At 45.4% G+C, this 18,014-nt stretch overlaps 1 protein-coding gene across 1 annotated transcript in view; it reads left to right on the top strand.

The window, feature by feature from the left end:
- ANO10 (anoctamin 10) overlaps positions 1-18,014 on the top strand; it is a 473,406-nt gene that overhangs the window by 84,069 nt on the left and 371,323 nt on the right. Inside the window, exon 8 of the mRNA XM_075315233.1 lies at positions 2,386-2,460. Within this exon, the coding sequence (XP_075171348.1) occupies positions 2,386-2,460 (75 nt within the window). The remainder of the gene's footprint in view (positions 1-2,385; positions 2,461-18,014) is intronic.

Raw genomic sequence — 18,014 nt, 5'->3', positions numbered from 1 at the left:
TGATGAAATGAGGCTTGTGTGTCTTGGCTGACTAGACTGAGGCAGCTTCTTCCTGCCCAGATCCCTTTGACTGACAGGTCCCTCCTTATACGCACACACACATAGGAAGACATCTGTCATCTAGATGAGCAGGACAGGCAGAAGTCACCTGGTACCTGCCATTATTTGATGGGAGTATGAATCGTGATAGCTTCCCATTAAGCTGACAGATGTGCTTCATCTTATGTCGCCTAACAGCAGTTGCGACTTTTTATAGCTGAGATGGCAACAGCTGCTTTCCGGCCACTAGTGGCAGGGTCGCCAGTTGTGCTTTACTGTTTTTTTTTTAACCCCACCTCTGGCAACCGTGGGATCTAGAAGCAATTATTCACATCTCAGCCATGAAAGTTAAGGCCCAGTCACACACAACGACTTACCAGCGATCCCGACAACGATTCCATCAGATAAGGATTGCTGGTAAGTCGCTGGGAGGTCGCAGGTGAGATGTCACACAGTCAGACTTTACCAACGACTCAGTAACGATACAGGTCGCAGTAGCGACCTGTATAACGATCTCTGCAGTCACTGTGACCCTGTCACACAGTGTCAAATACAGCGATGTGTCCTGCCCAGCAGGACATTGCCTTTGAAGAATATGGTCCGGACTATTCGGCAACGACTAGCGATCTCACAGCAGGGGCCTGATCGCTGGTAGGTGTCACACATAACAAGATCGCTAACGGAATCGCTACTGCGTCACCGAAACTGTGACTCGGCAACGATCTCGTTAGCGATCTCGATGTGTGTGACTGGGCCTTTAGAGATTGGAATAACTCTTTCTTTTCTTAAAGAGAAACCTATGACAAAATTCCTTTGTCTTAAAGCAAGTTTTTTTTGTATTAAGGGTAGATACTGGGAAACTGGGATGACTACAATTTTAGCCAACTCATTAACATATCCTGCAGAATAAAGCATTACAACAAAATTGTGATCCAATGTACCATTAAGCCTAGAAGAAGGATAAAAATTCTTGCACGTTATTCAGACTTATTTGACAATATTTATAAACCTCCCCTTAGGGTACATGCCCACGATCAGGACCCGCTGTGTCCTGGACGTGGCAGGTCCTGACCTGCAGGGCCGCGAGTCTCCTATGCAGGTGAACGCAGCTGCTCGTGCACATGGTCATGGTTTGGGTTGCTGCGGTCTCTCGCTTGTGTTCTCCCTGTGAAGGACACTAGCAACTCCGCAGCAAAGAATTGACCTGCTGTGACTCAGGAAATCCGCACCGCAGGTCAGTTTATGCTGCGGGCTGTACATGCACAGTGGGTATGGGATTTCTAGAAATCCCATCCACTGTGCTTGTACTGTACAATGTAGCATTTTGAACACAGTGAAAACACACTGCCTCCAAAATGCTGCAAATGCTGATCGTGGGCACGCACCTTTTAGGGTATGTGCCCACAATCGGGGTTCACAGCGTTTTGGACGCAGCATGCTTCAGCTGCGTTTAAGACGCTACGATGTACAGTACAAGCATAGTGAATGGGATTTCTAGAAATCCCATACCCACTGTGCGTGTACGACCCGCAATGTAAACTGGCCTGTGGTGCGGCTTCCCGAGCTGCAGCAGGTCAATTGTTTGCTGCTTGGTCGCAAGCGTTCTCAGCAGGGAGAACAGGAGAGAGACCACAACTGCCCAAGTCCGGATGGTGGGCACGAGCAGCTGCGGTTTGTGGAGAAGACTCGCGTCCCCGCAGGTCAGGACCCGCAGCGTCCAGGACACAGCAATGGGCACTAAAGGATTTTCAAGAGTGTTCGGTCTCAGCCCAATTGGAGCACGTGGCTTGTTTATAGATGGAGTGTCACCTCTCATTAACTACTTATGCAGAAAGTATTTTTGAGTATTGCTAATTAATCTTTGACATGTATTTACACACTGATGAGTCTTAAGGCCCAGTCACACACAATGACTTACCAACGATCCCGAAAACGATGCGACCTGATAGGGATCGCAGGTAAGTCGCTGGGAGGTCACTGATGAGATGTCACACAGTCAGATCTTACCAGCGATGCAGGAACAATACAGGTCGCAGTAGCGACCTGTATAACGATCTCAGCAGTCACTGTGACCCTGTCACACAGCGTCAAACACAGCGATGTGTCCTGCCCAGCAGGACATCGCCTTTGAAGATAATGGCCTGAATGATTCTGCAACGACTAGAGATCTCACAGCAGGGGCCTGACCGCTGATAGGTGTCACACATAACGAGATCGCTACTGCATCACAGAAACCGTGACGATCTCGCTAGTGATCTCGTTATGTGTGACGGTACCTTTACTACATGAGATTTTATGTACAATTTGTCTCTAATTGCTGTTTTTCTTTTCTTTTGTATTTTGCAGTTCAACATTGTAAATTGTTTTGCATCATTGTTCTACATAGCCTTTGTCATGTATGATTTAAAGCTTTTACGTCAGGTAAGTACAGTACACAGATTGCAGACTGTTTGTTTTGGGACATTATTTGAAGACTGACAGATAATGTTTTAGGCACAATCCGATTTACAACAATTAGGAGCTGCAGACTTCAGAATTCTGTTGTGACTGATCGGTTCATGTCTGAGGAGCAGGAGCCGCACCGACTAACACATGTAAGGAATTTTACAGGCCACCTCAGAACCCTCAACTCTTTATCTTGTTCCTCAGTCAATTCCTGCGGTGTGGCAGAACATATACTGCTGAAAGAGTATTTTGCCACTAAGGCTGGAGTCACACTTGCATGTGACTTGTGCGAGTATCGGATCGCACTGTCCGGACCAGCTGGCTTCTCTTCTGGCAGGAGCAGCTCCGCTGTATGTATTTCTATGATGATTACCTGCTCCTGTCAGGAGAGCCGTGGCCGGTCCTGGCAGTGCGATCCGATACTCGCACGAATCACACGCAAGTGTGACCCTGGCCTAAGGAGCTCTGATACATTAAGGGCTGTACTTAATTTAGACAAAATGACTGACTGCACTCACTCTCTTTTTTTGTAATTGTACTTAGTTTAGAGCAGGGACGGGCAATTAATTTTCCCATGGGGCCGCATGAGAAATTGGGATGGTTTTAGAGGGCAGGACTAATATAATTAACCAAGTGGTTGAGAAAAAAACATCAGGCAATCACCAGAGTTTGCTTGTGCAGGTTTCTAATTTATTCGTGCAGGTTACATGTGCATGGGGTGGAGGGGAGGGAGCGGACGCTATACACGTCCAACGACGACGGCCGTTTCGCACCTGTCTGGTGCTTCAGCTAGACCAGCTGAAGCACCATACAGGTGCGAAACGGCCGTCGTCGTTGGACGTGTATAGCGTCCGCTCCCTCCCCTCCACCCCATGAGCATGTAACCTGCACGAATAAATTAGAAACCTGCACAAGCAAACTCTGGTGAGTGCCTGATGTTTTTTTCTCAACCACTTGGATGTTTATAAACTCTGTTACATCAATGGCACCACAGAGCATGAGGTTTTTCAGCCTGGAATAGGACTATTTTTGCAATATATGGTGTGGAACAGTGCCCTGACTATTCTCTTTTGCACATAAAACTAATATAATTAACTCGGTTCTACACACACACACACACACACACACACACACATATATATATATATATATATATATATATATATATATATATATATATATATAATGTGTGTATATATATATATATATATATATATATATATATATACAAATACATACAGACACACAAACACGCGCATATATATATATATATATATATATATATATATACTGTGTGTGTATATAATATATATACACATACACACATTGTATACATACATACACACACAATCCCCATATACTACATCACTACACCCGCCGCATACTACACCTGTAATATACATCCCTATACACTACACCCGTAATAAACTACACCTCTATATACTATACCACTATATACTGCATCACTACACCCCTATATACACATACTACATCACACTATACTACACCTGTATTAACCTACATCACTACACCCCTATATACTACACTTGTATTATACTGCACCCCTATATACACCGGTATTATACTAAACCCCTATATACACCTGTATTATACTACACCACCACACCCCTATATACACCTGTATTATACTACACCACTACACCCCTATATACACCTGTATTATACTACACCACTACATCCCTATATACACCTGTATTATACTACACCACTACACCCCTATATACACCTGTATTATACTACACCACACCCCCCCATATACCACACCTGTAAAACTACATTCCCATATACTACAACACTACACCCCAAATATTTGTCAACAGTTACCCCCCTTCCCCCCGCCGCCCCCCATTTTCCCTGCAGGTTACTAGTAACCACTCACCTCTCTCTTCTTATTGTCCCCTCCTCAGGCACCTCCGTACGAGCCCCCCGCTGAGCGGCTTCTCTTTTACATGCCCAGGCTGCGCCGATGCTTTATTCCTAGGAGGCCCCCGCCGCTGCTTCTCTCCATACGGGCCCCGGCTGCTGCAGCTTCTTCTCCTGCCGGGTGGGAACTTTTCAAATGACACACGCGCGCCGTACTGACGATATCGGGGCGCACGTGTGTCACAGAGAAAAGTGTCGGCCAGGGAACAGAGGAGAGATTCCTGCGTTCCGCTGCCTGCACTGCGGCGCTGCAGGATCTGTCCTCTGTTCCCTGCCCGACACGCAGCGTGTGATGAGGGCAATCTGACCACGGGACTCCCGGAGCCTGGTGCTCCGGACAACAGGTCAGATTGCCCTCATCACTGACCGGCCAGCAAGGACGCCCTGAACCAGGCTGGCCGGTCACAGAGAGTAGGCAGGCCGGATGTGGCCCGCGGGCCGCCCCTTGCCCAGGTCTGGTTTAGAGCATTGTTTAATTGGGTGGTACGTGTCAGTGTAATACCCACATTCATGCCAAGACCCAGCGTTTCTGATGCTGAATGCTCCAATGTAATATGCAAATATTTACGTCAGAGAGGAAGAGGAGTAGAGCTCTAGTGCCACCCACTGGGGAATAGCAGTCCTAAAAGTCAGTATCAAGCCTTGCCATATGACTTAGGATAAAAAGCCAAACCAGACACTTGATTTGCAGACAAAACCATTCACTTGTATTGTACTGTAAATTACTTTGGATTTGCGATGAGAGATCCTCGCTGCAAATACGAAATGTGTGAACTTGGTCTAAGGGGGGATGTTATCAAATTAATTGCGCTAGTTTTACTATTAAAACAAAAAAAGCTAATTTTGGAGCATGTCAGTGCATTAATTTTGCACGACTGCCATGACCCCCAGCAGTCCTGGTGGAGGTGGTGGATCATGTGCACTACCACGCCCAGGATGTAGATGAGCACTATGCCCGGTTGGTCTTTGGCACTTCCATTGGAATGAATGGAGCAGCAGTACACATGACCACCCTCCACCCAATTCACACAGGGCTCTTCAGAACCCCACTTTTTGGGATTGCTGGGGCTACGTTAAATTAACATGCGAGCTATGCCTGGTCTCCTTTTCACTTCCCATTCAGATGAGGCTGGTTTGGCATATGAAGAGGTAGGACATTTAGTGATTAGGGTCCATTCATGGTAAAAGGTGCACTTTGATGTGGTTGGATGGATTTTGCACTCTTTTTGATCAGAAAGCGCGCTAACTAAGCACCTTATGTTTTTAACGTTTACAGTAATATTGACCTATTTGTTCTTAGGCCCATAGTAAATACAATAGTCCCTGATAGCCCTTTTAAGATGTATCTTCACCGTACTTAAGAGCAAAAAGTCCTCAAAATGATAATATAGCCCCTACAAAGCCCGATCCTAAGATCCGGTGTTCGATTACATAAAAGGACAGAAAGATCTGTGCAAGCCTACATCCACGGAAGATCTGTGGCTAGTTCTGCAAGATGCTGAGGTCCCTCAACTCCGTGTGCAAATATACCTCAAAGAATTGAATATTTGATATTCTCAAGACAAAGGGTGGTCACATCAAATATTGATCTGATTTAGATTGCTCTTTTGTCATTCATTTTGCAAATTGATAAAAATTAGCTATTAACACTGCTATTTTGAAATAACTAATACAGCTGTTTTTTTTTTTTTTATTGCACTGCTGGGGTGGCGCTATAAATGAAAGTCCCCTGCCCCATCTTCTGGTGGCTTTATCTTCTTTTGCCTCCGCTCTCTGGTAATTTGTGATGTGCCGGCAACTCTTGTGTTTGCTGGAGGTCACAACATAATACAAGTCTGAGAGCCTCGTTCTTGCCTCGTTCTGGCTCTCATAGAGATGCATTGTGAGCTTGTAACGTAACTTCTGACTTCTGGACAGTCAGAAGTTAATCACAAGATGGTACCGCAGGACCGGAGTAGCATTGGTAAAAGGTGAAGCCGCTGGAAGGTGAGTATAATAATAGGGGCAGGGAGCTTACTTTTAAAGCGCCACTCCAGAGCTAAAACAAATGCTGGAGTGGTGCTTTAAAGTGTTCCTACTTTGCACCATTTTTCCATCCCTGAGTAAATCCTTTGCACAGCATGTCAATATACTACAAAACTTGAATCCAATATCACTCTAAGTTGTAGGTGGAAAGCGTAGTTTTCCTATTAATGAACAGACATCGCTCCTTTGTTTGAGCCTTCATGTGCAGCAGTTGTCGATCATGTCCGGTGGTTGTGCCTAGCATGCATTATGTGAGCGTCTCCTGATGGCTCAGTTCCTCGGCTCTTCTGCAGGCAGTGAGATCACTTTGCTGTGTGTGCCGTATATACACATATCGCTTACACAACAGAACACCTCACTTAAAATAGCCCAAGAGTGTGTGTATGTTGCAGAGTCAGCTTAGCCACTATGTTGCCGTGTAGGACAATTTAGATTACATTAGGCACTATTATTTAACTTGTGTTGTAATGCTTTTTTCAATTTTATTTATTTATTTATTTATTTTTGCTATTTTTTTTTTTCATGGTATGCTATTGTTTGCTTGTTACCTGTTACTCTTGATATCACTTGTAAAGCCTCTTGTCTCTGTCACGGCCGCAGTGGATAAGTTTGGACACAATAATATAGTAGTACAGCTCTCTTTGTGTACAGTAGCAGTAGTATATACTAAACGTTCCATCGTAATATTTATTTTATTCCTTTTCTTCGACTTTTCAGCTCACATAAAAATTCCTATTGCTGTACAACTATATATATCTCATTTACTGGCACTGAACGTTTGCAATACTTTTGTCATACCTCATCCCATTGTTTCATGTATATCAAATAGCATGGCGGGGTATATAATGGGGCTGTACAGGATTGCCAAGACACAGCGTCCTCCTCTGAACCATTTCTGTAAACTATTCTACACGCGTTGCATCACAGGAAGGGTCCGCTGTAACAGACAGTGACCGGGAGAGGAGGGTACTGAGAACCCTTTCTTGTCTAAGGGGTACTTTACACGCTGCGACATCGCTACCGATATATCGTCGGGGTCACGACGTTAGTGACGCACATCCGGCGCTGGTAGCGACATCGCAGCATGTAACACCAAAGAGCGATGATCAACGATTGCAAAATCGTTCCAAAACGGTGATTGTTGACATGTCGTTCATGTCTTTAATATCGCTGCTGCCACTGGTATGATGTTGTTCGTCGTTGCTGCGGCATCACACATCTCTGTGTGTGACACCGCGGGAGCGACGAACATCTCCTTACCTGCGTCCACCGGCAATGCGGAAGGAAGGAGGTGGACGGGATGTTACGTCCCGCTCATCTCTGCCCCTCCGCTTCTATTGGCCGCCTGCTTATTGACGCCGCAGTGACGTCGCTATGACGCCGAACGCACCTCCCCCTTGAGGGAGGGATTGTTCGGCGGTCACAGCGACGTCGCTGACCAGGTATGTTCGCTACGGCAGCGAGCACCAAATGTCGCACAAGCGGCGGGGGCGGGAGCTATCGCGCTCGACATCACTAGCAATCGTTAGCGATGTTGCAGCGTGTAAAGTAGGCTTTGTGCCCACGATCAGGGTTCACAGTGTCTTGGACGCAAAGTGTTTTGTTTTCACTGCACCCAAAACTCTGTGTTGTACAGTACAAGCACAGTGGATGGGATTTCTAGAAATGCCATGCCCACTGTGCTTATTTTTCCCGCAGCAAAAGCAGCTTCCCGAGACGCAGCAAGTCAATTCTTAGCTGCAGAAACACAAGCGTTCTCTGCAGGGAGAACACAGCTAGAGACCACAACTGCCTGATCCCGGATGCAGCTGAAGTCTCCTGCGGAGGAGACTCGTGTACCCACCACATCTAGGACGCAAAAGGTCCTGATTGTGAGCACATACCCTAACTCCTTAGTTATAATAGTCAATGTCACTTGTGGTATCTAATAAGTTAGAATGACTTTGAACCCTATTGCCACCCCTTTAACATCATCATAAGGTGCTGTAATCACGGTAACATTAAGGACTTCAAGTCTGCCATCTTTGTACACTTCTAGACCTGTACGAGACAGAGCCTAATTGGGTAATATTAGCAGGAGGTACTGCAATGTATTACATAGGAGTGATCAAACTATGGTCTTGCTAGTCAGTTAGACAAGAAAATAAAAATGTAAAATTATTTAAAATATTAGAAATAATTAAAAATTAGACAAAATCTGTATCATTGCAATCATCACACTCCATATTCTAAAAATAAAGTATTTATCACATACAATGAATATTGTAAGAATAGTCTTAAATTAATATACTGTTCCTAATATAGTGAGGTTTTTTTTCAATTCTCCTGCCCCATCCCTCTTCCATTAGTTTCTTCCCCGACCCTATTCCTTGACTTTTTTTTTTAGGCAGCAGGTGTAATTTGATCCTTCAGACAGATATATAGACAAATTCCTAGTGAGGTTCTCTGCCTTATCCTATATAGAACATGGCAGCTGCACAGTTTTCTCCCTCCCTGTTCCCGTCCCCGTCACTGATTTGACTGACAAGTGCTGGCAGCTGGAGAAGCGTGTAGTGATGTGCCCATCCTGTTCAGCTTCCTGCTATGGAGTGAGCTGTGCCTTAATGTATAGCTGCACAGTTCTTTCTCTCTAATTGTCAATGATCTAATAAGAGAAATTTAAAAACAAAAAAGTCAACTGTTTTAGGATTAAATGTTAAAGTTGCATCAAAAACCTACAAGTGTGCGCTGTAATTTAGTGCCCTCTCAGAGCTTCCAGTGTTTAATGATGGTAGTATGGCTGTCTTCCAGTTTATGGTAGGCGAAAAGAGAAAAATTTGTTTGGGCAGAGTAAAATATTAAATGTTTGATCTAGAAAAATCACTGTTTGAACGCATTCATCTGTCAATTGTATTCACACTGTAGAAAATGGACTGAGTTTCATCCGTGGTTTCAGTGTTTTGAGTTTGGTCCAATTGTAATCAGATTTTCTCATATTTAAAATAAATAAATTAAAATAAAAACTTCTCCACCTTCTCCTTTCTAATCGCCCATGAGAAAAAGACGGCAATTTATTATATATATATATAAAAAATTGCTGTCTTTTTCTCATGGGTGATTAGAAAGGAGAAGGTGGAGAAGTTTTTATTTTAATATATATATATACATACATGTGTTTGTGTGTGTGTGTGTGTGTGTATATATATATATATATATATATATATATATATATATATATATAACTAGCTGTACTACCCGGCTTGGCCTGGGTTAATAACTATTGTTAACAAAATAGAATGTATTAACAAAAATGTATTCTGCACACAAACAACACAAAACAAATAGATAGAAATGTAATTATTAAAAGGCAAAAACTAAGCTAATAGAAGCATTTCACAACATATATTTCAACACCACAGATATTCCACACAGATTTAACTAAATTGTCCAAGTAATGTGCTCCGTCTGTCTCTTTCCCGGTCTGTCTCTTTCCCGGTCTGTCTCTTTCCCGGTCTGTCTCTTTCCCGGTCTGTCTCTTTCCCGGTCTGTCTCTTTCCCGGTCTGTCTCTTTCCCGGTCTGTCTCTTTCCCGGTCTGTCTCTTTCCCGGTCTGTCTCTTTCCCGGTCTGTCTCTTTCCCGGTCTGTCTCTTTCCCGTCTGCCTGTCTCTTTTTTTTGTCTGTCTCTATCGCTCTGTTTCTTTCCCCATCTGTCTCTTTCTAGGTCTGTCTCTTTCCCAGGCCTTTCTGTTTCCCCGTCTGTCTCCCCGTCTCTTTGTCTGTGTCTTTTCATGTCTTTCTCTTTCCCTGTCTGCCTGTCTGTCTGTCTCTTTCCCGGTCTGTCTCTTTCCCGGTCTGTCTCTTTCCCGGTCTGTCTCTTTCCCGGTCTGTCTCTTTCCCGGTCTGTCTCTTTCCCGGTCTGTCTCTTTCCCGGTCTGTCTCTTTCCCGGTCTGTCTCTTTCCCGGTCTGTCTCTTTCCCGGTCTGTCTCTTTCCCGGTCTGTCTCTTTCCCGGTCTGTCTCTTTCCCGGTCTGTCTCTTTCCCGGTCTGTCTCTTTCCCGGTCTGTCTCTTTCCCGGTCTGTCTCTTTCCCGGTCTGTCTCTCTCTATCCATCTCCCCACTGACATCTTATTACCTCACATATAAGCTTCTTATATTAAGAATGTCTTTTGTTCCTATATAAACCAATCACAGCTCCTACTAATAAACTGTAGTTCCAGGCTCCATTTACTTTAATGGAGCCATGTTTTTTGGAGAGTAACTGTAAAGCGCGGGGTTACATTTTCCTGTCAAAATATAGTCTACTACGTTCCCTGGGTCACATGAGGTGTCTGTGCAAAATTTCGTGATTGTAAATGCGACGGTGCGGATACACTTTTCGTTTCACTTTTTCCCCATTATGTAGATAGGGGCAAAATTGATTGGTAAATTGGAACGCGCGGGGTTAAAATTTCGCCTCACAACATAGCTTATGACGCTCTCGGGATCCAGACGTGTGAATGTGCAAAATTTTGTGGCTGTAGCTGCGACGGTGCAGATGCCAATCCCAGACATACACACGTACATACATACACACATTCAGCTTTATATATTAGATATACAGTATATATATATACAGTACAGACCAAAAGTTTGGACACACCTTCTCATTTAAAGAGTTTTCTTTATTTTCAGGACTCTAAAAATTGTAGATTCACAGTGCAGGCATCAAAACTATGAATTAACACATGTGGAATGAAATACTTAACAAAAAAGTGTGAAGCAACTGAAAATATGTCTCATATTCTAGGTTCTGCAAAGTAGCCACCTTTTGCTTTGATTACTGCTTTGCACACTCTTAGCATTGTCTTGATGAGCTTCAAGAGGTAGTCACCGGAAATGGTCTTCCAACAGTCTTGAAGGAGTTCCCAGAGATGCTTAGCACTTGTTGGCCCTTTTGCCTTCTCTCTGCGGTCCAGCTCACCCCAAACCATCTTGATTGGGTTCAGGTCTGGTGACTGTGGAGACCAGGTCATCTGGCGTAGCTCCCCATCACTCTCCTTCTTAGTCAAATAGCCCTTACACAGCCTGAAGGTGTTTTTGGGGTCATTACCCTGTTGAAAAATAAATGATGGTCCAACTAAACGCAAACCGGACAGGATAGCATGCCGCTGCAAGATGCTGTGGTAGCCATGCTGGTTCAGTATGCCTTCAATTTTGAATAAATCCCCAACAGTGTCACCAGCAAAGCACCCCCACACCATCACACCTCCTCCTCCATGCTTCAGGGTGGGAACCAGGCATGTAGAGTCCATCCATTCACCTTCTCTGCGTCGCACAAAGACACGGTGGTTAGATCCAAAGATTTCAAAAATTTGGACTCATCAGACCAAAGCACAGATTTCCACTGGTCTAATGTCCATTCCTTGTGTTCTTTAGCCCAAACAAGTCTCTCCTGCTTGTTGCCTGTCCTTAGCAGTGGTTTCCTAGCAGCTATTTTACCATGAAGGCCTGCTGCACAAAGTCTCCTCTTAACAGTTGTTCTAGAGATGTGTCTGCTGCTAGAACTCTGTGGCATTTACCTGGTCTCTAATCTGAGCTGCTGTTAACCTGCGATTTCTGAGGCTGGTGACTCGGATACACTTATCCTCCTCAGCAGAGGTGACTTTTGGTCTTCCTTTCCTGGGGCAGTCCTCATGTGAGCTGGTTTCTTTGCAGCTATAAGTCCCCTTACCTGGCAGCCAGACTGGCTTGCAAAGTCTCCTTAAGGAGAATAGTGTTCCCCCGTGGTCCCCACATAGCTTTCTCATGAGCCAGATCAGACACCCCCATACTTTGCACTGACGAGGGGCAAGCACCCCGAAACACCGTGTCTGCAAATTGGGATTCTGATCTGGCTTATATATCCTGAGTCATATTGCAAAGGATTGTCAAAAATCCACTTGTGACTTTTAGGATCGCTACTTCCAATAGGTGGCGCTGTGCTAGAGTTTGTCTCCTTTACTGGAGAGACAATTTGAATATTTCCCAGAGGGGCATTGCAGCTATAAGTCCCCTTACCTGGCAGCCAGACTGGCTTGCAAAGTCTCCTTAAGGAGAATAGTGTTCCCCCGTGGAATTTTAGGGGCATTGCAGCTATAAGTCCCCTTACCTGGCAGCCAGACTGGCTTGCAAAGTCTCCTTAAGGAGAATAGTGTTCCCCCGTGGTCCCCACATAGCTTTCTCATGAGCCAGATCAGACACCCCCATACTTTGCACTGACGAGGGGCAAGCACCCCGAAACACCGTGTCTGCAAATTGGGATTCTGATCTGGCTTATATATCCTGAGTCATATTGCAAAGGATTGTCAAAAATCCACTTGTGACTTTTAGGATCGCTACTTCCAATAGGTGGCGCTGTGCTAGAGTTTGTCTCCTTTACTGGAGAGACAATTTGAATATTTCCCAGAGGGGCATTGCAGCTATAAGTCCCCTTACCTGGCAGCCAGACTGGCTTGCAAAGTCTCCTTAAGGAGAATAGTGTTCCCCCGTGGAATTTTAGGGGCATTGCAGCTATAAGTCCCCTTACCTGGCAGCCAGACTGGCTTGCAAAGTCTCCTTAAGGAGAATAGTGTTCCCCCGTGGTCCCCACATAGCTTTCTCATGAGCCAGATCAGACACCCCCATACTTTGCACTGACGAGGGGCAAGCACCCCGAAACACCGTGTCTGCAAATTGGGATTCTGATCTGGCTTATATATCCTGAGTCATATTGCAAAGGATTGTCAAAAATCCACTTGTGACTTTTAGGATCGCTACTTCCAATAGGTGGCGCTGTGCTAGAGTTTGTCTCCTTTACTGGAGAGACAATTTGAATATTTCCCAGAGGGGCATTGCAGCTATAAGTCCCCTTACCTGGCAGCCAGACTGGCTTGCAAAGTCTCCTTAAGGAGAATAGTGTTCCCCCGTGGAATTTTAGGGGCATTGCAGCTATAAGTCCCCTTACCTGGCAGCCAGACTGGCTTGCAAAGTCTCCTTAAGGAGAATAGTGTTCCCCCGTGGTCCCCACATAGCTTTCTCATGAGCCAGATCAGACACCCCCATACTTTGCACTGACGAGGGGCAAGCACCCCGAAACACCGTGTCTGCAAATTGGGATTCTGATCTGGCTTATATATCCTGAGTCATATTGCAAAGGATTGTCAAAAATCCACTTGTGACTTTTAGGATCGCTACTTCCAATAGGTGGCGCTGTGCTAGAGTTTGTCTCCTTTACTGGAGAGACAATTTGAATATTTCCCAGAGGGGCATTGCAGCTATAAGTCCCCTTACCTGGCAGCCAGACTGGCTTGCAAAGTCTCCTTAAGGAGAATAGTGTTCCCCCGTGGAATTTTAGGGGCATTGCAGCTATAAGTCCCCTTACCTGGCAGCCAGACTGGCTTGCAAAGTCTCCTTAAGGAGAATAGTGTTCCCCCGTGGTCCCCACATAGCTTTCTCATGAGCCAGATCAGACACCCCCATACTTTGCACTGACGAGGGGCAAGCACCCCGAAACACCGTGTCTGCAAATTGGGATTCTGATCTGGCTTATATATCCTGAGTCATATTGCAAAGGATTGTCAAAAATCCACTTGTGACTTTTAGGATCGCTACTTCCAATAGGTGGCGCTGTGCTAGAGTTTGTCTCCTTTACTGGAGAGACAATTTGAATATTTCCCAGAGGGGCATTGCAGCTATAAGTCCCCTTACCTGGCAGCCAGACTGGCTTGCAAAGTCTCCTTAAGGAGAATAGTGTTCCCCCGTGGAATTTTAGGGGCATTGCAGCTATAAGTCCCCTTACCTGGCAGCCAGACTGGCTTGCAAAGTCTCCTTAAGGAGAATAGTGTTCCCCCGTGGTCCCCACATAGCTTTCTCATGAGCCAGATCAGACACCCCCATACTTTGCACTGACGAGGGGCAAGCACCCCGAAACACCGTGTCTGCAAATTGGGATTCTGATCTGGCTTATATATCCTGAGTCATATTGCAAAGGATTGTCAAAAATCCACTTGTGACTTTTAGGATCGCTACTTCCAATAGGTGGCGCTGTGCTAGAGTTTGTCTCCTTTACTGGAGAGACAATTTGAATATTTCCCAGAGGGGCATTGCAGCTATAAGTCCCCTTACCTGGCAGCCAGACTGGCTTGCAAAGTCTCCTTAAGGAGAATAGTGTTCCCCCGTGGAATTTTAGGGGCATTGCAGCTATAAGTCCCCTTACCTGGCAGCCAGACTGGCTTGCAAAGTCTCCTTAAGGAGAATAGTGTTCCCCCGTGGTCCCCACATAGCTTTCTCATGAGCCAGATCAGACACCCCCATACTTTGCACTGACGAGGGGCAAGCACCCCGAAACACCGTGTCTGCAAATTGGGATTCTGATCTGGCTTATATATCCTGAGTCATATTGCAAAGGATTGTCAAAAATCCACTTGTGACTTTTAGGATCGCTACTTCCAATAGGTGGCGCTGTGCTAGAGTTTGTCTCCTTTACTGGAGAGACAATTTGAATATTTCCCAGAGGGGCATTGCAGCTATAAGTCCCCTTACCTGGCAGCCAGACTGGCTTGCAAAGTCTCCTTAAGGAGAATAGTGTTCCCCCGTGGAATTTTAGGGGCATTGCAGCTATAAGTCCCCTTACCTGGCAGCCAGACTGGCTTGCAAAGTCTCCTTAAGGAGAATAGTGTTCCCCCGTGGTCCCCACATAGCTTTCTCATGAGCCAGATCAGACACCCCCATACTTTGCACTGACGAGGGGCAAGCACCCCGAAACACCGTGTCTGCAAATTGGGATTCTGATCTGGCTTATATATCCTGAGTCATATTGCAAAGGATTGTCAAAAATCCACTTGTGACTTTTAGGATCGCTACTTCCAATAGGTGGCGCTGTGCTAGAGTTTGTCTCCTTTACTGGAGAGACAATTTGAATATTTCCCAGAGGGGCATTGCAGCTATAAGTCCCCTTACCTGGCAGCCAGACTGGCTTGCAAAGTCTCCTTAAGGAGAATAGTGTTCCCCCGTGGAATTTTAGGGGCATTGCAGCTATAAGTCCCCTTACCTGGCAGCCAGACTGGCTTGCAAAGTCTCCTTAAGGAGAATAGTGTTCCCCCGTGGTCCCCACATAGCTTTCTCATGAGCCAGATCAGACACCCCCATACTTTGCACTGACGAGGGGCAAGCACCCCGAAACACCGTGTCTGCAAATTGGGATTCTGATCTGGCTTATATATCCTGAGTCATATTGCAAAGGATTGTCAAAAATCCACTTGTGACTTTTAGGATCGCTACTTCCAATAGGTGGCGCTGTGCTAGAGTTTGTCTCCTTTACTGGAGAGACAATTTGAATATTTCCCAGAGGGGCATTGCAGCTATAAGTCCCCTTACCTGGCAGCCAGACTGGCTTGCAAAGTCTCCTTAAGGAGAATAGTGTTCCCCCGTGGAATTTTAGGGGCATTGCAGCTATAAGTCCCCTTACCTGGCAGCCAGACTGGCTTGCAAAGTCTCCTTAAGGAGAATAGTGTTCCCCCGTGGTCCCCACATAGCTTTCTCATGAGCCAGATCAGACACCCCCATACTTTGCACTGACGAGGGGCAAGCACCCCGAAACACCGTGTCTGCAAATTGGGATTCTGATCTGGCTTATATATCCTGAGTCATATTGCAAAGGATTGTCAAAAATCCACTTGTGACTTTTAGGATCGCTACTTCCAATAGGTGGCGCTGTGCTAGAGTTTGTCTCCTTTACTGGAGAGACAATTTGAATATTTCCCAGAGGGGCATTGCAGCTATAAGTCCCCTTACCTGGCAGCCAGACTGGCTTGCAAAGTCTCCTTAAGGAGAATAGTGTTCCCCCGTGGAATTTTAGGGGCATTGCAGCTATAAGTCCCCTTACCTGGCAGCCAGACTGGCTTGCAAAGTCTCCTTAAGGAGAATAGTGTTCCCCCGTGGTCCCCACATAGCTTTCTCATGAGCCAGATCAGACACCCCCATACTTTGCACTGACGAGGGGCAAGCACCCCGAAACACCGTGTCTGCAAATTGGGATTCTGATCTGGCTTATATATCCTGAGTCATATTGCAAAGGATTGTCAAAAATCCACTTGTGACTTTTAGGATCGCTACTTCCAATAGGTGGCGCTGTGCTAGAGTTTGTCTCCTTTACTGGAGAGACAATTTGAATATTTCCCAGAGGGGCATTGCAGCTATAAGTCCCCTTACCTGGCAGCCAGACTGGCTTGCAAAGTCTCCTTAAGGAGAATAGTGTTCCCCCGTGGAATTTTAGGGGCATTGCAGCTATAAGTCCCCTTACCTGGCAGCCAGACTGGCTTGCAAAGTCTCCTTAAGGAGAATAGTGTTCCCCCGTGGTCCCCACATAGCTTTCTCATGAGCCAGATCAGACACCCCCATACTTTGCACTGACGAGGGGCAAGCACCCCGAAACACCGTGTCTGCAAATTGGGATTCTGATCTGGCTTATATATCCTGAGTCATATTGCAAAGGATTGTCAAAAATCCACTTGTGACTTTTAGGATCGCTACTTCCAATAGGTGGCGCTGTGCTAGAGTTTGTCTCCTTTACTGGAGAGACAATTTGAATATTTCCCAGAGGGGCATTGCAGCTATAAGTCCCCTTACCTGGCAGCCAGACTGGCTTGCAAAGTCTCCTTAAGGAGAATAGTGTTCCCCCGTGGAATTTTAGGGGCATTGCAGCTATAAGTCCCCTTACCTGGCAGCCAGACTGGCTTGCAAAGTCTCCTTAAGGAGAATAGTGTTCCCCCGTGGTCCCCACATAGCTTTCTCATGAGCCAGATCAGACACCCCCATACTTTGCACTGACGAGGGGCAAGCACCCCGAAACACCGTGTCTGCAAATTGGGATTCTGATCTGGCTTATATATCCTGAGTCATATTGCAAAGGATTGTCAAAAATCCACTTGTGACTTTTAGGATCGCTACTTCCAATAGGTGGCGCTGTGCTAGAGTTTGTCTCCTTTACTGGAGAGACAATTTGAAGGTTTCTTTGTAGTGTTTCATGGTTCTTACCACTGCACTTGGGGACACTTTCAAAGTTTTCCCAATTTTTCGGACTGACTGATCTTCATTTCTTAAAGTAATGATGGCCACACATTTTTCTTTACTAAGCTGCTTTTTTCTTGCCATAATACAAATTCCATCAGTCTATTCAGTAGGACTATCAGCTGTGTATCCACCAGACGTCTGCACAACACAACTGATGGTCCCAACCCCATTTATAAGGCAAGAAATCCCACTTATTAAACCTGACAGGGCACACCTATGAAGTGAAAACCATTTCCGGTCACTACCTCTTGAAGCTCATCAAGAGAACGCCAACAGTGTGCAAAGCAGTAATTAAAGCAAAAGGTGGCTACTTTGAAGGACCTAGAGTATGAGATATTTTCAGTTGTTTCACACTTTTTTGTTAAGTATTTCATTCCACATGCGTTAATTCATAGTTTTGATGCCTTCAATGTGAATCTATAATTTTCAGAGTCATGAAAATAAAGCAAAACGCTTTGAATGAGAAGGTGTGTCCAAACTTTTGGTCTGTACTGTGTGTATGTGTGTATGTATAT

This window comes from Anomaloglossus baeobatrachus, chromosome 6, assembly GCF_048569485.1.
Source record: "Anomaloglossus baeobatrachus isolate aAnoBae1 chromosome 6, aAnoBae1.hap1, whole genome shotgun sequence".
In the NCBI taxonomy this organism is placed as follows: domain Eukaryota; kingdom Metazoa; phylum Chordata; class Amphibia; order Anura; family Aromobatidae; genus Anomaloglossus; species Anomaloglossus baeobatrachus.
This window is presented reverse-complemented; position numbering and strand designations above follow the sequence as displayed.